Raw genomic sequence first — 21,105 nt, forward strand, 5'->3', positions numbered from 1 at the left:
TCTGCTATAACACTCACGTGACCGACCATTAAATGACGTAACAGCTTGAACAATACGTCAATTGAATTAAATTGTCAAATGTAATACTACTGTTTACTTTCAAGTGACGAAATTATACTTATGCCCACATGACCAATGTGGTTTACGTGGTAAAGTGATCATGTGATCGACTGTCATGGTACGTCAAACCTTAAAGATCACCTAAAAGAACAAATCGAAATCGCGCGTGTGCAAAAGTGGTTTGTTATGACTTTTGCAGACATGTAGGAAATTGTAGCAGAACAAAAACAAAAAACTCTTGTTTTTTAAAAATTATCTATTATCTTGTTGCGAATTTTGGTGTTTCAGCATTTACAACATGAATCCCGAAGTGGAGGACCATATAAGAAAAAATGTTCCTTGGTCGCGCCTTCCTACGCACGTACGACAGGTAATGTTTAAACCCATTTTCTTTTAATCTACAATTATTCAATTAGCTTGATAAATACTGATAACAGCACTGCAAAGAATATTAATAGGTGTTGCTTTTCAGATTGTAAACAATTCAAAGAATTACGAAAGGTATATAGTGAATTTTAGTATACAAAATCAACTTCGATTTCGAGGCAACTTGGGTATGCTTTAAAACTTATATTACCATTACAGGTTTGAAAAATACTTTACATTGCAGTTCGTCATGTTTTCAAGGATGAGAAACGTTACTATGAACGTGTCGTGTCTTTCAGCAGAGAAAGACTCATGTTGTTTCCATATCACTTAGCTGATATGGTTGTAAAAGGTCTCAGAATAACACCGTTTAATTATTATATTTCTGTAGTTGAAAGATTAATGCAAGCTGAGAAAAGTTATGATACACTACCCAACTTTACTGCAGCTGATTGTAAGTAACCACAAACTGATAGGATTTCCATGCAGTGTTTTAAACTATTTTTAGGTTTGAGACTGTTAGGAATTGGAAGAAATGAATATATAGATTTAATCAACCAGTCAAGGTCCAACAAAGCCAGATTATTTGGCAAGAAAAATGTTAGAGTGCTACTGCCCCAACTGCCAGTTAATATCCACATGGAACCCTGGTGGCGTGTTGAAGTTGGTCTAGTATTAGAAGAGGATGTAAAGGTTAGTTATCTTTCAGCTTTTTCTGCTATTTTGCCTTTTAAACTTCACTCAAGTAGAAATTTTCAGGCATCAGTATCAGTAATTAGTGTGAAATTGTATTTAATCATGCAGAACCACCATGAAATAGTTAGTAAGGTCAGAATGCTTTAAATACTTCTTTTCTTGTTTACTACAACAACAGCAATTAAGAGGTAGTAAAGTAGGTTTAATTTTAATTCATGTTTCTTGATAAACAGAATATTTGGCCTTATACTTATTATGTTGCTTACTAACAAACTTTTTTAATTCAAATTATTGGTTGAATATGTGCTTAGTGGTATAGGTTATAGCTTTAGTGGTACCACCTATATTTGATTTAATTGATTGTGTATGGGTAAAACACACATGCAATAGACAGGTACCTACAGCATTTTAAATGTTTACTCTCGTGTTTACTCTTACATTCAAAACTATGTACCTGTCTATTGTATTGTTTGCTCATTTTGTTTTTGTGTCATTTTATCCATATATCATTTTTATGTTATTAAGTGTTGCAGAATTTACTTAAGTGCATAAATATAGTATTATATATAATATAATTTGATTATTCTGGACAGTTGTCCTAAAGCCAGGTCAGTTTAAAAACTGCCTAAAATAATAATACAAAGTGTAAATGAAATTGGAAAGTTCAATTTGCCAGGGCTTTATTAAAACTGCTTAAAGTCATATAGGCAATTTAAATTAACTAACCTAACCTAACTTTTAAGCTCATTTTATTGGCTATCAATTGATGTATAAAACTCTATCAAAAATAGTGCAATTAAGCGAGTTTTTGAGGATTAAACAAAAGGATACACCAAAGAAATTAGTCAACGTTGACGCCCTCTAGCGGCCAAACGGTACCACTAACCAATCGACTTTTATTCGTCAATGGAAAGCTTATTTCATTGGCTGTCCATTGACTTATAAAAGTATATACAAAGTGTTACAAATAAGCTTGTTATTTACGGTTTAGTGACAGGGTGCACCAAAAACAATTTTTGACTGGATACGGGCTAATTTTACCCTTGAAAATTAGGAAAACACGGTTACGTGATTTACTGGGTCTACTAGGATGTAATGCTTTGATATTTCTTGAAAAACTGTGCAAATAACAATTTTTGTTAGGGTCAAATTTGCGTTAAACACCGCCACTTATCCTAATGGGTTTTGCGTTATGTTAGCCACTTAGTGCAAGCGAAAAATCGACCTTAATTTAATTTTATTTTCGCAGTTTTGCTTCGGCCCTAGATTTGACAATCATTGTGTTAGGTTTATGCCAAATATCAGGGCCGTACCTGCCCGATTTAAAAAAAATCTCTAAAAGAAATTAAATTGGTAAACAGTCAAGGAAAACATTTAGTTAGTTTTGGAACCCTCTGGCGGCCAAACAAAGCAACCTATCAAAACAGGCCGCCATATTTCTGAAAAGCACACTGTATTTTCTATCCATTGACATACAAAAGTCTTTAGAAAGTGTTGCAAATAAATGAGTTATTTACAGGGAGTTCTGAAGCATAGTAGTATTTACAGGGAGTTATTTGACAATAAAGACAGTTTTGACTGTACTTAGACAGCTACTACTTAAACCTTCAATCTTTTAGTTATTTTGACAGTTACAGGGTGGTTCAATGTATCAATTTAAAGAATGAAATTTTTAAATAAGTGACCTAATACAAACTTACCTTAATTTAAAATTTTGAACAGAGAATCAAAGTTAAGGAGTGTTAAGTGTTCCATTTGAAAAACTAGACTTTCTGTCTTTTTTTTAGAACTGATTTGTTGAGCCCATTATTTGACTACCCTGTATCATATATTTTGACGTTTTTTAACATATAAACCAAGAAAATAAAACGTTTCTTGATATGTGTAAGTTAAAATTGTTTTGGAGACTTAAAATATCAAATTTCACATTTGGAATTATTAAGAATTTCTGGGCATTATTGGTATATTAGGAATTAGTGTAAAAAATTGTACTTAGCGGTTTACCCTTCGAATTAAACAGTAATTAATTTCACATTAAAAATAATACATTCCTAAATGATGTCTCTATGGATACATCACTGAAATTCTGCTTTAAGTATTGCGTGACAACATACAAATAATATTGTAAGTAAAAACAACTATTTTACTGTATTTTTTAAGCAAAAATAGGTAAATTTTTCTAAACTTAATAATCCGATTTTGACAGAGCTCTGATCTAAAAGGTTTTTCTGACTTTCGGCAAGGCTTTTTCCTCTAGATGACCAATAATATTTGTTTCTGTAATCTGGTTAGGTACTTGTCCAGGACAGATATTATGTCACCATGGTATTTCATAGCAATTACACATTACTATAGCACCAGGTAAAACATCTCTAGCACTGACTAAATGTTTCTTCTTACAGCTCGTAAATGAAGAGGAGTTAGCTGTAATTGATAAACTAATAGATTTAGGATCACAAAACGCTGGTGACTTAAACTATAATGTGGTACTTAGCTTGTATAAGTAAGTAACAGTTTTAAAAACTGGAATGTTTTTGTTCGACACAAATGTTGGTTTTTAGAAAAGGATTAATATACTTAGATGTGCCTATAACTGCTGCCGATAGGGTTCAAGTGCCGCCTTTACAAGGCTTTGTAATGAATAGAATTTTAGGAGACTACTTTGAGACTCTACTTTACAAAATTTTTGTATCTATAGATGATCACACTACTATAGGAGAAGTATGTTTGTTTAATTAAATGTTTTATTGTATGCATAAGATGTTTGTTTTAGTTGGCATCTGTGTTAGAAGTCGACACTGAGCTGGTTAAGCAAGCAGTATCACTTTACTGTCGTTTAAGGTTTGCGAAAAAATTAGATCCTGAAACTGAACAAGACCGAGCTAGACGTCACCCGTCTTGGTTAAATAAACCAATAGCAGACGAAAGGTGTCCTATTTTGTATGTGTACTCATTAAATATTCAAACTGATTTTTTGCAGCCCTCCAGTTGATATAACCCCTCTAACTCTTTCCCTAACTTTAACATCTAATAATGCACCTGCTCTGCAAACTCCCACAACGGAACACCCTCCAGACAGTTTGAGCAACTCTCCCAACTCTAGCAACAATCAGGCGGGACTTAGGGTCGCTTTTTTGTTCGATTCCGCTCTTACGGCTTTCTTGATGATGGGAAACTTGTCTCCTGGCCTCAAACGTCACGCAGTTACAATGTTCGAAGTGGGTAAATTGCAGCACGAGAGTTTAGATAGTTTTTTGGGGGAGTTGGAGAAGGTTTCGGCGATGGATGCGGACGGAGAAGGTGAAGCTAGACGATTTTTCGATCATGCTGTAATACTAAGGTAAACATTAGATCTATTCAGATTTTGGATGCAATTATTTAGCAATAAATTGCACAACTAACAACTAAAGCTATAGGTTAACGATAATGGTGATCGAAAAGTCCAATTTTTGGACAGATTTTGACAGAAATAGTAGTTACTTTTTTATGTAGTATCAGGAATTCATACTAATAGCAAATAACGCTTTCAGTAAATATTTATGATGGATTCAAAATGTATAATTTATGACAAAATATTTCTTAATGTCTTGTCGCAAGAGAAAATAAAATTGCTGGTAGTTTTTGTTGAAATCTTAAACTTGCTAGACTATTACAGTAAAGTAAAACAAAGTAATCCTATTTTTTATTTGTTTCATCGTTTTGCAGCGCAGGGAAGGTGAAAGAGCAGTTTAAGATAAACATTTTGAGTTTTTTACGGTTTCTAAACTCCAAGAAATAACCGAAATACAGAATTTTGAAAATTTAGCATACAATTTTCATAAAAGAAATAAAGTCGAATTTTTCGGAAACGATCAGAGTTACAAAAATTTTGCAAGAGATCAAAAACGTTCAAAATGACTTGCTGCACCCATTGGACTAAGTTCACACCCACTTTACGCGTAAACGCGGTCACAACTGGCAGAGCGTTGGTTTAAAAATTTTGTTTTTCTTTTTGTTTTTTGGACAGCCTGTATTTGTTCAATCGTATTGCCGTTAGCACGAGGTGAAAGAGAAGTTTAAAACAAACATTTTGACGTTGACGAGTTTTTTACTCTCTCTGAAATCCAAGAAATAACCGAGATACAAAATTTTGGAAAATTTAGGGTACAATTTCCAAAAATACAAGTAATAAATTTGAATTTTTCGGAAACGGTTAGAACTACGAAATTTGTGCAAGAAACCCAAAATATTTACAATGACTTTCTGCACCAGGTTAGGTTTATACCTACTTAGGACCAGGTAAACACAGTCATTTTATTTTTGTTGACGTGGTGAAAGAGTGTTTAAGACGAAAATTTTGAGCTTTTTACAATCGCTGAATTCCTAAAAATGGCAGAGATACGGAATTTTCGATATTTTGATGCAATTGTCGAATATTTGATCTACCACACTGTTTTTTGAACACCCTGTACATGTTGCAGTTAGCACCAGGTGAAAGAGCAGTTCGAGACGAACATGTTGAGCTTTTTACATACGCTGAAACCACAAAAATGGCAGAGATATGGAATTTTAATTTTTTTTTTTTTAATTTTCTAAAAAACTAACTAACAGTTAAAATTACGGAAATTTTACAAGATACGAAAAACGTTTAAAATGAGTTTCTGCACTGAATTTTACAATGTGAGCATTTTTAAACCAAAAAATTAGTTTTTTGTAATAATAATTTAATAGTGAATAGAACATATTTTTTCACAAAAATGTTGTCACATTGTAAAATTGTCATTTTTTCTTATTTTTGATTTAAATAAAGCTTCCAAAATAGGATTTTACATTTTGGTCTTGGAAAGCACTTTTTTGAACATTAATCATTATTCTCTCTGGCTCTTCAATTATTAGATTGTCAACATGCAACAACATTTTTAGGTCTACAATTCTGGCTTTAAGAAAGCTTGACGGGCCGGGTCTTGATTTAATTCGTCTTGAAAGTTTAAATTCTCTGGACGAAGCAGCTTGTCAACGTTTATTGAAACGGAAATATCGCTTACTAATCGCCATGGCACCAATAGCGAGAGAAGTATGCTTTTTATTCCTGTATAATTATAATGAAAAATCTAATAGGATTTTTTTGTAGGTTAGAATTTCACCATTGTCCAGCATGCCTCCGCCACTATTAGGCCCATCACACCCGGAGATAAACAGTCTCTGGTTCCGAATGTTTCTGTACTACATCACCGGCTATGGCCCACCCAGTTTACTGTTATCCAAAGGCACTCAACTTAAACGATTGCCTAGAATGTTCTTAGGGTTCAGTCGACTGTTGGTGAGTGACCCTACAAATTTTCTAAGTTTATTTTTTTCTAAATCACAATTTTAGGTTACGTCATGGTTACATGAACCGGCTGTGATACCAGTCGGCAATATACTTTACGTAAATGCGACGTTGCAGTTTGCACCAGTGCTAGTTCAAGGTTATGGAGTGCATCAGCCTGCCGAAACTAAAGTGTTGCCTTTTCCTTTTAAGTCTACCTCCAACTTCCGTAAAAGTGGGTAAGTAAGCTGTCAAATACGTCTTATGTTCTATCTTCAGGGTGATTCAAAATTACTCTGTCAAACTTAAGAGAAATATTTAAAACCACGATTCCTTAAAGCGTTGCTACGAAAATACAGGATTTTAAAGTTTTATTTAGAAAAGGTTATTAATATAAGTATTTATCCCAAACTACTTGAGATTTTTTCGTGAAAATGTGCATGTTTATAGCTATAGAGTACATTCTTAAGGTGTGTACCGACCTGGCATTTAATATTTTTGTAGAAGAAAGCAAGAATGGAGCGTCATGGTGATGATGCAACTAAAAAGCGGTTTTAAGTTTTTTTTTTGTTCAACGCATAATTTTGGAGCATATATTGATTAGAACAAGTATGGCAAAATTCAAAGTATAGCGGGATTACGTAACAATGGTTACTCATGAGTAAGTTCAATAGTGGCATTTTTTTAAATTAGTTTTATTTGTGATTTTAACTATACTTTTACTACTTCCTTAATTTTGATCGTTGGTTTCCAGTTGCCCAAAGTGATTCCAAAATAAATTTTGCATATAATTTAAAGTGTACTACACTAAACTGTATTTTTTGGTACTCCAATGATCATTTTGAACTTCTTGACCTGACATTGGAACTAGTCTAGTTCAGACACCAGAGTTGTTGCCGAGTTTCGATCAAAACTGAAATAATTACTATTCAATTTTCTCAATGGATATACGACCATTTTGAGGTTGAAGCAAAATTTTGTGCAAATTTATCAATTTTTAAGAACTAAACGTTTTTAAGAAATTCGTAAAGATACATATTACACGCATACCTTTACTTTATAGAAATTTTACGATACATTGGTAAGAAAAGAGAACCATTGCAATCTAATGGTCTCGAGGTGAAGAAAAACTTTGTAAGTGACAGGTGTGCCAGTTTGCCGAAGTGGAGGTGACGTAAATTCACAGAGTGGTCACTTTATTTGAGATTCTGGTTGATATCGTCTGACCAACTGTCAAATTACCCTTTGGCAAACTGACACCTGTTACGAAGTGTTTTCATCTTATTGACCTTTGTACTGCTGGGTTCTTTCTTTTTTCCATTGATTTTGTACAGATAATTTTGAAATTAACATAATTGTACAGTGGTGGGTTTTTCTTCCATCACCATAGAAATCGCGATTATTTGACGAAAGAAAAGAAATGTTAAACTTAGAGTTAAATAAAATGGCGCTTTCATTACTGAACAATTTCGAGTACTTCCAGAGATATCCGAAAAAAACCGATACTTTGAAAATTAGATTTTACTTTTTTGCTAATTTATTTTATGATAAAACTGAAAAGAAATGCCACTACCTTATCTTTTCTTGGCAATATCATATTGTAGATCCGACGTTTCGGTTTTCAGTTACCGTCACCAAGTTTGATTTCTGTTAAGGGCGGCATATTTTTCGCGACTATTTTTTCTGAATATGAGGATGTGTCAATTATATTTCAATAATGAGTTTCTTGAAAATAGCAGCTCAACAATTCTCTATTCAGTCACTTGACACTTATTTACGTGACATCATTGCCATTTTTAAACCAATGAGCATGGGACGACACAGAATCCATTCTGACCGTCTAATCGATAGTAGATTGATGTTACTTTTTATTCTTTACAACGTGGCATTCAGTTTTCAACCCTCATTAGCTTTTAGGTTTTTGTTTTTGGGAAGCCGTATTAGTTTTTTCTACTGAGTGCGGTGATATATCAAATGATATGGTTCAGAGGTACAGTTTAACTAAAATAACACAAATTGTATTTTCGCAATAAGCGCCTAAAGACATGATATCAATCAACAATTTATTAAGTTAGAGCGCGTTTCGTGTCACCATCTGACAGTTTGTCATGTGATCATTCTTTTGCAAATGTCATTTGACCTATTGCCGGATTTTTGACAGGTCATTTTTAAGTCATACATAACATAACATAGGGTACATCATCGTAATTAGAAAAATATGCAAAAAACACAGACTGACAGTTTTTAGTTCAGGCCGAACCACCTTAAATATATTTTACCTACGACCTCAGTGTAAATAGCTAATTACGCATAGTTTTCCGTTACGTAATGACTCTTTTTACGCACAGTTGTAGTTTGCTATTGGATAATATATATTCTAAAGCTGTAAAAAAAACGCACATCTGTAAAAAAAGCGCACAGTTAATTGATTTCGTTTCCATTTCTTGCTTGATCAAAGTATATTAGATGGAGATCATCGCGTAGTTCATTGTTTATACAGTTTTAAAGTTTTAAGTATAAATTCCGGTTCGTCTAAAATATCATCTTCAATAGCAAGCACATTAAGTGATGCTACCAAAAGTATTACTTCTAATAACTCAACAGGTGTATAATAGCAATAATGTAATACTTGCCAAGTCTCAACAAGCAATAAAACAGATACGCCATTTGTTCTTAATAACTGTAATATCACCATAAATCATTATTTTAATAACAAAACTAACAATTAGATAACACGTTTTTGAAAAATTTTTGTTATTACATTATTTTTTTTTAGTAGCATAATTCCTATGATTAGTACAAATATGATGTTAATAGGTTGAAAATATATTTTTTTATGAAAAAAAAATTATTCTAAATTATATGAGTTGCAAAAGCTAGGACTTTAACACTTGGTCGTAGGAAAAGTATAGTACGTCACACATGCTTTAAGGCATTTTACGCACTCATGAAATTACTAGTAACTTTTTCCATATAGTGCGTAAAAATATTGATAAAAATATTTGTAACTTTACTTGCACCCTACCAATTACTGCTTTTTTTTAATCTATATTGTCAAGTTTGTCGTTATTAGTAGTCGGGTAGTCGTTATTTTTTTTTCTTAATAATTAAAAGGTGCAAAGATCTTAATTATTAAAAACAAACACGTTTTTTAAATGTCTCTCTTCTCATCTTGCCTGGTCACTCTAATGGGGCTCAATTTCAGAATTTCATACCACAGTTTTTCTCTTTTTATTTTCAATCACAAAATTTTTTTTTACGTGAGGTTTTTTATTCGTAATTTGCCAATGCTGTGACGCTTTTTTTGGCACCTTTAACCTGGAAAATAATTTATACAGAAAGAACAGATGTTTAAAGTGGTTTGTCTTGAAATGAAATTCCTGTATAATTTTGTCACATATATGTTGAGGTTAAAAGATCCACATAATAGTTAAAAATAATGAAGTATAATAAAAAGAGGCAACAGTAAAAAATTAATAGTATTATCACATAATCAAATATTAATATGTACATAATTTTGCTAGTTGGGGGCAATCTTCATATTTTGTGTTTGATCATCATACTAAATACTTATTTGAGTCTTTGTTTAAGAAAACTGAATCCTGAATCTGAACTGCCACTGGAAAAACACCCAGCAGTGGCGGCTTTATCCAATCTCTTGGATTTCAATCATAATTGCGGATATTTGACATTTGCCAACGTTGGAGTACTTGATTTCGGTCGGCCTCAAGGAGAAGCAACTCAGGTTCATTTGAGAGGTAACTTGAGTGTGATAGTTATTTCATGAGATAGTTTACAAACATGGATTTGTATACTTTCAAACACCAAATACACATCGTCTATTTTTTATAGATTCTCACAAGTCTCATCCGGGCAATAGCCTGAAAAAGACCGGCGCCGTTTCCACGTCATTAGCAAATGAAAATTTCCGATTTGAAAAGAAAAATTCTACCGAATTAAGGCTGCAGTCGCCGGTCGAGTCGCATTTTGCCGTTACTCCCGTTGACAGTGGCAGTCAAAGGTCGTCTCCCACTAATGGATTTACCAGGTAGCTTAGTTTTTAAAATAATTCTCCAGGTAGTTTTAATGCAATCAGAGAATTTGATAACTAACATTTTTACTCTGTAAATACCCGTGAATTTTTAGTCAAGACTGTGCCACGTTACTCCAAGAAGAATTGAACCAATTAGATAGTAAACATCACGATACTCAAAGTTCTCCGTTGGATCGAGTGGATTCGGTAGAACAACTAATGAGTCCTACTGATGAAAACGTCGGAATTTTTAGTAGAATAGAGGATGCAATAGACGGCAATAAATTAGATAATAAAGAGGAAGAGACAGCAGCTTTTATTAAGGTAAGTTGGAAAAGGTTTGTCATTATGTTGTGTTGCTACTTCTCCCGTTTCTATTTTCCACTTTTTATATTTCGTAACTTTAAAGCTTTTTGCAGGAATGGACAATACTAGATTGTCATTTTGGCATACCACTATTCGACGCAGATGCCAATACGAAAATTTGCGACGCGATAATTTCGGGCGGTCTTGCCGAAGAAGAAAGGTACCAACTCTGTTTAGTTAACGGTAAAGCCACGACTAAACCTCAAATTGTAGCTTGAACCATTTAATGGAGTCCAGCAAAAAGCTGGGTACCGTTCTTCTCGACTTCATATCACAATGTCAGTTCAATCCTGGCGAAAATATGGAAATAATGAAACGAGGAAAGTTGGTACCGCTGCCTAGACGATCGTTAGTTTTTGACAGTGGTCGAGTAACCGAATGGAGTGGTAAATGAGTCATATCAAACTCGATTTGAGCTGTTTTAGTTGTACTTAACTAAGCAATTTATACTTCCCAGTTCCTCTTTCAATTGTACAATCCGAAAAGTTCTAGAACATTCTTCATATAGGGTGTTTCATAATTAGAGTCCGGATTTCTAGAAATTTTACTTTTTGTAAATAATAAAAGCAACCAAACTTTAAGATCTAATGTGAACGATTTACGCAAAAACACATCATTTGACAGATTTTGTTTGTGCTTTTTTCTTCTTTTTGGGCTTAATTTAGTTTTTTGAGCTTATTTGCTGTCATTTTTTGTATGGTTTTATTTTGTATAGGTTAATTTACAATTGCAATAGCTATATTGAGATATTGAAGGCTTCTGAGAGACAAAAACATACCAATTATCTGTTTAAAGATAATTGGTAGCGTTAAAAGCAGTTTAGAACCTTCAATGCCCTTTAAACTGTTCAAACACTTTCCAAATGCTTTCCAAAGTAGTCTAAAAAGGTTTTAAAATACTACAGAAACTTCAAAATGATTCTCAAGCAATTGAAAGCCTTCCAAAAGCTTTTAAAACAGTCTAAAGGCTTCCAAATGATCTTCAACTAGTCTGGAAGGTCAAGGCAGCCTAAAAGCTTCCGTATGCTTCTAAAGCAGTTTAAAAGTTTCCACAAGTTTCTTGAATCCTCCAAAAATTTTCAAATGCTTTAAAAAGCAGTCCAAAACCTTCAATACTTTTTAAACTCTTCAGAAATCTTCCAAATTCTCCTAAGGTAATCAAAAAAGATTTCAAAATACTACAGAAACCCCAAAATGCTTCTAAAGTAGTCGAAGGCCTTCCAAAAACTTTCAAAACAGTCTAGAAGCTCTCAAAACATTTCAACACAGACTAAAAGTTTCAGTATGCTTTTAGAACAGTTTTAAAGCTTCCAAAAGTTTCTAGAACCGTCTACAAGATTTCAAATGCCTTAAAAGCAGTCCAGAACCTTCAATGCTCCTAAAATAGTCTAAAAAGATTTCAAAGCACTACAGAAACTCCAAAATGTTTCTAAAACAGTCGAAAACCTTTCAAAACAATCTAGAAGCTTCCAAAAGCTTTTAGAACAGTCTAAAAGATTCCAAATACTCTTTAACTAGTCTAGAAGCATCCCAAAAATTTTATAACCGTCTAAGAATGTCCAAATGCCTCTAAAGCATTCCAGAACCTTCAATATGCTCTTTAAACTGTCCAAAAACCTTTCAAACACTCCTCAAGTAGTTTAAAAAGGTTTTAAAACACTACGGGAACTCCAAAATGCTTCCCAAGCAGTCGAAGCCTTCCAAAACGATCTAAAAGATTCCAAATGCTCTTCAACTAGTCTAGAAGCTCCCAAAAGGTATCAAAACAGTCTAAAAGCTTCCAAAAACCTTAGAACTGTCTAAGAATTTCTAAATGCTTTTAAAGCATTCCAGAACCTTTAAATTGTCCAAAAACCTTAAATTGCTCCCTAAGTAATTTAAAAAAATTTTGAAAGTTTTCAAAACAGTCTAAAATCTTCCTTGACTCAAAAAAAGTAAAAAATTTGCATCTCTGAATGAGTTTTGTCCTTTTTTTAAACTTTTTTGAGGAAAATAGTTGTGCTTTTTAAGCGCTGTTTTTCACGATTTTACTGCTTTTTAATCCGGACTCTATTCATAATTGTATCGATAAACGTTTGGGAGTGCTGGATGAAGTCTTAAAGTGTTAATTTTGGCCCATGTCTTTTAGCGCCCTTGAATACCTCTTTCATATTCTTTATGGAACTTTTCTATTGTTTTTCAAGCATTCCAAAAAAAGTATTATTTTTTTGTAGTATCGGTTGTCTAACTGTTTATATTCATTATTATTTTAGCATTTAAAACGTAACTATCGTATTTAGTGCTTAATATTCTACACTACTTTAAACACACTGCATTTTTTTGTGATGAGTTATACTGGTTTTTCCTATAAGCTTCACATGTTAAACGTTTCGGCTGATCGATGAGCGTCAATTTATTAATAATAATTAATGCACTCTCAGGAAGTGCTGTTCGTTTTGTACAGTTTAAAGTTTATCTTTTTTTGTACAATTTATTATAAAATACTAAAGTGAAGTTTATTTTACATTTTATTTTAATTGTTTTATAGTCGCTTCATCTATTGTGAATTGTACTACTAATAAATATTTGTACATTTTTAACAGTTAATAAAAAGCAGAAAAGTTATTTTAATTATTATGTTTAGAAATTGCTGTTTTATTTTATGTTGAAACTGAGGCAGTTCCAACATTACAAAGCAATTTCTTTATTGGAAAACTGAATTTGACATTTTTTTATGGTTTTCCCACTATAATATGCCAGATAATGTGTTAATTATCTATCTGAAATCCCCACGGTAAGGAGAAATGGCGCATGACCGAATAGGTGCATGAGTGTCAAGTTTACTAAACGTAACGTAATTTGACAGACACAAAAAAAAACAGTGAGGCTTTGAAAAGGATGATCACGAGACTGGCACATCGGTTGCTGAACACGTCACTAAATCAAAGTCTGTCGTGCCGTGGAACTTCAGGTAAACAAGATTGGCTCCAGGTGATCAGGGAAAGGCATAGGTACTCCCCCCAAGTGAGTTGGCCATACTCCAGTTCAACCTGCCTGGTCACTGAAACGGACCTTCTTCTTCCGGGAGTAGGTGCGTAGGGGTGCTGCTGAAGTTGAAGGTCTGCCTGAACCATCTTGAAACTGTTCTTGAAGTTCTTGGACTGGACATCGCTCGATGAAGGCTGGCTTAAGCCGCTCCGTTGATACTGTCACGGCTTGGCATTGGATCTTGATCTTAAAAACCACGTCGGAAATACGTTCAAAAACTTCGTAGGGGCCTTCATTGGTCAAAGGTTTCTTCACGGCATCAACTTTAAGAAAAACATGAGAACAAATCGTGGTGAACAAAAGCGGCTTTCTGCTTATGATGATGAGCGGCAGGAATTGAACGAATTAATTGCATGTGCTGTCTAAATTTTTCAAGAAAAGATTGAGGATCAGGGAGCATATTGACATCTGTGAAGAACTCTCCAGGAAGTCGTAACGTAGTCCCATACATCATCTCCGCAGCTGTGCCTTGATTGCGTGGTTGCAAATAAAGGGAGACAGAAATGTAACAATACTTTTAATAAGTGAACGTATAAACGGATACAAAATTACATCAATTAGGCCTAGAATTTGACGTAGAATTCAAATATCGGATAAAAAGTTGGTCAATGTTTGTTACTCAAATTTGGGACACCCTGTATAACAACTGTTTATCTAAGAGTGAATAGACCTAAATATCTACTAGTTTTGTACTCAACGTTTTTTGCTAAAATCAAAATTAAGGAAGTTAAGGGGGTGGTCAAAATTCAACCAATCACCCTGTGCTGTCCACTTTTTGTATCCTACAATCAATTTGGCCCACCCTGTAGAAGGGCTCATTTTTGTGGCTTGAGTTTGGGACAGTTTGGGTAAAATAATTTTAAGAAATACATTTTATTATCACTTTGTACTGATCCTTAAGTAGGGTTTGGTTGTACTATTAAGTGCGAAGGAGTTTTCAGCATTTTGTATGGAAATTCTAAGAAATTGAGAAATAATATTCTACAGAACCGCTAGAATTTCTGATTAACCTACAGATGGCAGCAGAAACAGAATAGGAATCCAAACTGTAAACTGCAAGTAAAAATTTCCACTTTTTTATGATGTATTAGCTGAACTAGGCAACGCTGCTTTAACAATGTAAGACTGGTTGCCTACCGTACAATGCACGCTTTCTTTAATATGTTGCCAATTGCTTCTTTAAATACGATTGTTTTGTTTGGAATAAAGTTTTATTAGCTAATTTAACTGGGGTAAATTAAAACATTTGATAAATCGATATCCTAGCGCAAAAAAAGACGATCCCAACCTCAAATTAGGCCAGCCACATTGTGCCTTCCCCCACCACGGCCACAAATGGTGCTGACCGAAACCCCTCTCTGCCCGAGAAATGTGACGTTTCTCTGTTTATTTCAAGTTAACTGTAGTTTAATATTAGGGTAGTTAAATAGTTTTAATTAATTTTAGCCTTAGAATTAGGGTTAATTTAAGGAAAAACGGCGCAAAACCGAAATTATGGAGGATTTTGAGTACGGGTAAGTAGTTTGTGAATGGAATTTCTGCGCGGAAAAGTGGCGGTGGCGCCGCACTCGAAAAATTGACGGAAGTCGGCGAGCTGCCATTGCAGTTCGAGTTCCGTCGCTTTTTGTGTGATACGTGGTGAATGCCGTGCGCGGGACCGGCCGCAAATCTCGCTTTTTTTTAATAAATCGGTGGCTTGAAATAGCATGCGAATGTTGAGGCTCAAGCACGAAATGATGGACGACGACGAAAAGGGGTATTTATCATTATTTAACGCATTTTTCGTAGCTCGCTTTATAGGTCACACGGCGTGTACGCACGTCGTCGTTCCACCGCACACACACACACACACACTTTCATTCCAAATCTGACCTAAAACTGTTTCAATACGGACATTTTTCCATGCAACGTGGCTATTTTCGAGGATTTCCATTTGGGGCCCTCGCCATTTTCCCAGAACTGTTCAGGTTATGGTGATCCACCTTTTTTCATCACACCACCGTTCACCGACCCCAAACTTGACATATCAAGCGGTCAAAGAACGGATTGAGCTGAATGCCTGGCTTGTTCCCTATTTTTATTACGTCTGGTTTTTGTTGTTACCATCCCGCTTTTACCGCAATCTCCATTAAAACCCGCATTATTTCCATTCTGTAAAAATTATCTAACCTTATGCCTTCCATTCACATCTGGAAGCCAATTATTCTGCTATTAATTGAGTTTTATGTACATACCATCATTCATATAGGCAGTTTTTATGTATGAAGCTTTACAACAGAGGCTCAATAAGTGCAACTGGTCAAAAATTGTTTTGCTTCATTTTTTTTTTGCTTTATATTTGGTTAAGCATTTTTTACTACATTTTCAGATGCTTATACTTCCTATTTACTGATATGCACAGCAAATGCTTCATAATTAATTATAATTATTTGTCATATAGATCTACAATGGAAAAACCCATTGGTTTGTCTGTCTTATTTGCCCTGATATAATTGCCACACCACTATGGCAGTCTACCTCTCGGTTATTAAAATTTTTTTGCTAAAGTTATCATTTAAGAGCATGTCGAAATTTTAATCAAATGCTTAATTTGTAGTATTCACATTTTGATAACCTAACAAGTGCATCAAACATTGTTGCAATATACCCTTCTGGTTGCATTTACTTCAATAAATGTTTCCCTTAAATAGTGGCATTTGGCCTGAAAAATCACTTATATCAAGTTTATTGCTGCCCAAGAAATTTGTTATTCTCTTTGTATTTTTACCTTAATCTTCATTCTCCATGAAACTCTGTGTTATCCTTCATACTCTGAAAATAATCTAATCTAGGCTCTAGGCAGTTATTTTTAGTTACAAACTTTTCACACTTCAAACTTGTACACTAATAATTGTAATTTAATTATCTGATGCTTTAGTTTAGCATTTTTTACTTAATTTACCAATACTTATATTACTGCAGTAGTGTATTTCCAGCCTACAATTGTGAGTTAACTTAAATGTAATACTAGCTTTACACCTAAATTGATAATTTTTCCTTGAAGGTGTTGTACATCAATTAATTCATGAAGTTTATTGACATGATGAATGCCTTTTACACCAAATAAGTTTGTATGTCAAGCAGCCTAAAGTGTGTCATTTCTGTCACTTATCAACAGACATACCAACCAACTTCTGGCACATGTTTGTTGATGTTTTTTCCATTTATTTCATTGAATGTAAATGTTATTGATTTCTCGATTTATCAAAGTTTATTCAAAATCTAATTTTTCACATTTCACAGGAAACAAGAAAATAATAGCCATAGAATTTCAATTTCATCCTAAAAACAGTTTCTTGCTAATCTAACCTCAGGAATTTGATATCAAATTTTGTTTTACACTAGCAAATTTGTCATCAACTGGTGTAAAGCTAGTATAACCTAATTTTACTTCAAGAATACTCATGTTTGGAAATTATATTTATATTAAGGTCCAAAAAAGAATCGTTAAAAAATGAGATAGAATACAAAATAATTAATAAATTATTACAAAAAAAATTATGTGGGACTTACCTATTTCCGGTAAATAAAATAGTAGAATAAGAAAAAAACAAACCAACATAACTGTATTGTTGCCTTATAATGTTTGCTGGTGACCAAAATTTTTTTGAAGGTAGTTTCCAACTTAACTTTTATACAAAAATCATTTTGTGGAGGAATCAAAACATTATTGACTGATCAAATGTCAAATTTAAGCTGCACATGTTCAAATTAATCTTCTGAATCTTCTGTTAATCTTCTGTTAGACTAAACTACTATTTTGATGACATTTCTCAATCACGAGTCATCAGTATCTTATATTGTTTTCGAGAACTACTGCTGCTCTTCCTTTATGACTGTTTTCAGTCATTGTTTTGATATTTCTTTTTCAAATAAGGTTGTATCGAAGGGTATCAAAAGAAGAAAAAAAAAAGAAGAATCTTTTGATACCCTGTAACTCAGTAGCAATGTGATTGTACACCAATAAATAAAGGGCAAAAACTATTTGTTTTGAGGTGACCAGCCTGTCCTAGTGTTCTTGAAAGTTTCTACAATTTATAAAACTTTACTTTGTCTTTCTTTAAAGAGTCTTTGACAATGCACCTAAACAGCTTTTCCTTATTTGAGAAAGATATGTTCTAATAGCGATCTAAAGTTCTAAACTTGCCTTTTGGTAATAAGTCATTCTAAACTCTGCAAAGTATCTGTACAGAAACATTGTCCTAATGGGACATGTTCTTTAAAAGAAAAGAAAATTAATTAAACCCTAAATAATGGAAAGTTTTAGTACCTTCCTGATATACAGGGTGATTGATGGATGATAGGGTAGACATTTAGGAAAAACGAGAGAGGGACATTTTTTGTGGAAATTTGGATACCTAAGACTTAAAATAGTTTCAAAGTTTTGCCATTTCTGGTTATACCAGAAGTCAACCCTAGCTTTTTTACTTAAAATGAAACACTCAGTATATTGTCACGTGTAGAAAAAGGGGTTGGTAGGGGTAGAAAAGAGACAACAGTAGTCCTGGATGATTCTTTATTGCAGGACGGACCTTAAGCACTAACAGGGGGTGAGTACAGGGTGTCCGGATTTAGAGGGTTTTGATAGGAAACCCCTTCAATTTTAAAGTGAAATGACAGTTGGCTACGTTGGCACTATTTTGAAACATTTTTAAGAAGCATTCTCTGTCCCTTACCCGCCACACCTCTCCACTAAATTAACAACAGTAGGGACATACATACATATAGTTACTACTTACCACTTTGAGTATATCAAATGTTATTCAAATATAAGTAGGTAAGGAATATTCAAAATTATCCATACAAAATCAATGCTAAGAACTAAGAAGGAAGCACCATTAGAAACCAATCGTCTTGACAAAGAGGTAAAGAAACTTTGTGACATGTGTCAGTCTGCCAGATTGAGTAAGTCACCTAGACATCCTGGCAACTGTCATAACTATTTATATTGCCTGTACCATACCATAAATTAAATTTTTTCTTATTTGAGTTAACCTTGGAATTGACATTTCTAGCTTTTCCACTTCATTTTCTCTTAAACACCCTATTTTCTCAATCTATGAATTAAGTTATTTTCACTTAATTTAGATAGCTTGTTGTTTGAAAAATTTAGTTTTACATAAGTAAAGTGCGTGTTAGTACCCAAGTAATGAGAAACATTTTTTCTTAAGCTTTTTGTACTAATTGGCTACTCTAACCTCAAACTACTCATATATGTCAAAAACAGCTGCTTAACATATTTGGAAAGGCAAACAAGGGAATTAATAATAGATTTTATTGTAATAGATGATTACTATGAACAAAAAATAGGAAGAAGACACAAGATGTTTGCCTTTCTTCAAAACGTGTTTGACATAAATCATTTCACACACAAGTGTGTAATTAGTAGTATTGAATATTTACGCATAAGTATTGAGGTATACAGGTATGCAAATTTATAAATTATCCATAGGAGACCAGTAGTAAGAATAGAAAACTATTGAAACGTCTTTTTGAAAGTGGTCATGTGACCATTTTACTTTATGGCAACTAGCAAATGACGTCACATCCGGTCCGGCAGACTTTCAAGTGTCACAAAGCTTCACTTCATCTTTGTGATGGAGAGTTTCTTCTCAAGATAAGCATGATATTTTTAGTCATATTTTCAAATATGCTGCTTCACAGAGTGTCCCTGAATTGGTGTCACAAACTGTAAGAAGACATAGTACAAACAAAAGTATTAGAAAATGTTCTTTTAACCAGACTCTCTTATCTCGTCTCTTTTTCCAGATACAGTGTGTCAAAGTTGAAAAAATAATATTGTTTTTTGCTTGGTTTTTTGTAAATATCTCCGGAACCGTTTGTCACCCTGTGAGCAACTTTTGCAGAGATAGTCCACGTAAGTGAAAAATTGGGTGGTTTAAAAATGTTTTCTAAAGCCATGGAGTGTTCCACTTCAAAAATTTCTTTTAGTAATTTTTCAAAAAACCGACCGTTTTTCAAGAAAATGACATTTTATGACCAAAAAACATGTAACTGCAATGAATTGGAAACATTTGCACCACAAGAAAAGTTAAGTTTTAGTTCGTAATCTTTAACAAAATTAAATTTAACAGTTAACTATGTTATATTGTTTTGTATTATTTAATTTACTTTTAAACTTTTAAAAAGTGTTAAAAAAATATCTGTCTTTTTTATCATAAAATATCATTTTCCCTAAAAACTATTTTTTGAATAATTGCAAAAAGTAATTTTCCCTGCAGAGTATTCCATGGCTTTAGGAAATGTTTCTAAAGTACCCAGAGTCCCAGTGAGGTAGAAAGTCCACTAACCCAACATTATTGCTACTGGTTTATGTAAAATCAATCAATTTACCTTAAGAAAACTGTGTTTCCTAAGAAACTAATCCTGCAAAAGTTGCTTTCAATATAGTATGTCTATTTTATAGGAACTTTTTCACAGATCAACATATTTTGGGATGTATTTTCTCTACTTACAGTGTACACCCTGTATACTGGTGCCTGCAAAAATCATGGTTTTCAATAACAAATTCTTTTTTCCTATTCAGTACCTACTTAGTATTTTTTTTTAAAGCCTGCAATTATGTGTAGTTGATAGTTATGAACATTTACTGATTAAGGAAAAACTCAGGTTAAAACGATGACAATTATTTCTTTTCTATTAAGATTAATAGTTTTGTGTTAATTTAAAAATTTTAATTGTGCAACTAAATTCTGGAAATGTTGTATTGCACTGGCAGTAAAAAAACCGTACTGTCTAAGTTCCATGATTCATAAAAGCAGCTAATCAAACTTATCACTGATAAATTCACTGAATTGATATTAGTGATTAGTTTAAATATACACAATTACTTGCCTTAATAATGTTTTAAAAATGAAGGCAATTTTTTCAAATATCTCAACTAAGTAGTAAAGTTCAGTATTTTTAATACTTATTAAATTTATTAATGTTCAAGTGGAATAAATATTTTTTTGTATTTAAGTTTATCCTAGAAAAATGAACCATATTCACTTTTCATTAAATCTAAGGACTCGTTTTATCAGTAGATACACCTACTTCAAATGTTTTAACTAAAGTATCTAAAGTCATACAAGATTGGGTAGATAACACTATTATAAAGTTGTACTTTGAAACAAACTCTATTTTCTTTAAACAAATTTTTATTTTTTTCATAAAATGTGTGTTATTGTTCTTGCATGGAATTCGAAATAATTTCCCAAACTGTATAAATC

The 21,105-nt window shown here is 33.2% G+C and overlaps 2 protein-coding genes across 10 annotated transcripts in view; both read left to right on the forward strand.

Moving 5' to 3' along the window:
• Positions 1-241: 241 nt before the first annotated feature.
• LOC145740606 (protein FAM91A1) lies at positions 242-13,433 on the forward strand. 2 transcript variants are annotated; one of them, XM_081996198.1, is made up of 16 exons: positions 242-430; positions 533-614; positions 671-880; positions 935-1,119; positions 3,525-3,625; positions 3,684-3,843; positions 3,896-4,050; positions 4,103-4,462; positions 6,025-6,175; positions 6,233-6,421; positions 6,476-6,648; positions 10,001-10,167; positions 10,262-10,457; positions 10,556-10,766; positions 10,852-10,968; positions 11,022-13,433. In XM_081996198.1, exons 1-16 carry the CDS (start codon positions 359-361, stop codon positions 11,148-11,150), a joined length of 2,658 nt encoding a protein of 885 aa, XP_081852324.1. In that variant the 5' UTR covers positions 242-358; the 3' UTR covers positions 11,151-13,433. The 2 variants fall into 2 exon arrangements, with proteins under 2 accessions (XP_081852324.1, XP_081852323.1); XM_081996197.1 differs by having other exon boundaries at positions 10,862-10,968.
• A 1,741-nt stretch (positions 13,434-15,174) lies between these two features.
• Hrb27C (Heterogeneous nuclear ribonucleoprotein at 27C) overlaps positions 15,175-21,105 on the forward strand; it is a 38,514-nt gene continuing 32,583 nt past the window's right edge. For 2 of the 8 annotated variants that reach the window (XM_081974221.1, XM_081974226.1), the window contains exon 1: positions 15,424-15,590. In XM_081974221.1, coding sequence (XP_081830347.1) covers positions 15,541-15,590 — 50 coding nt within the window. In that variant the 5' untranslated portion in view covers positions 15,424-15,540. Of the gene's footprint in view, positions 15,349-15,423; positions 15,591-21,105 lie in introns of those variants that run through there. The other 6 variants (XR_014177281.1, XM_081974222.1, XM_081974224.1 and 3 more) reach the window with 5 other exon arrangements.

The sequence above is a fragment of the Ips typographus genome, linkage group LG2 (genome assembly GCF_016097725.1).
Source record: "Ips typographus isolate SLU linkage group LG2, UJ_Ityp_2.0, whole genome shotgun sequence".
Taxonomy (NCBI): Eukaryota; Metazoa; Arthropoda; class Insecta; order Coleoptera; family Curculionidae; genus Ips; species Ips typographus.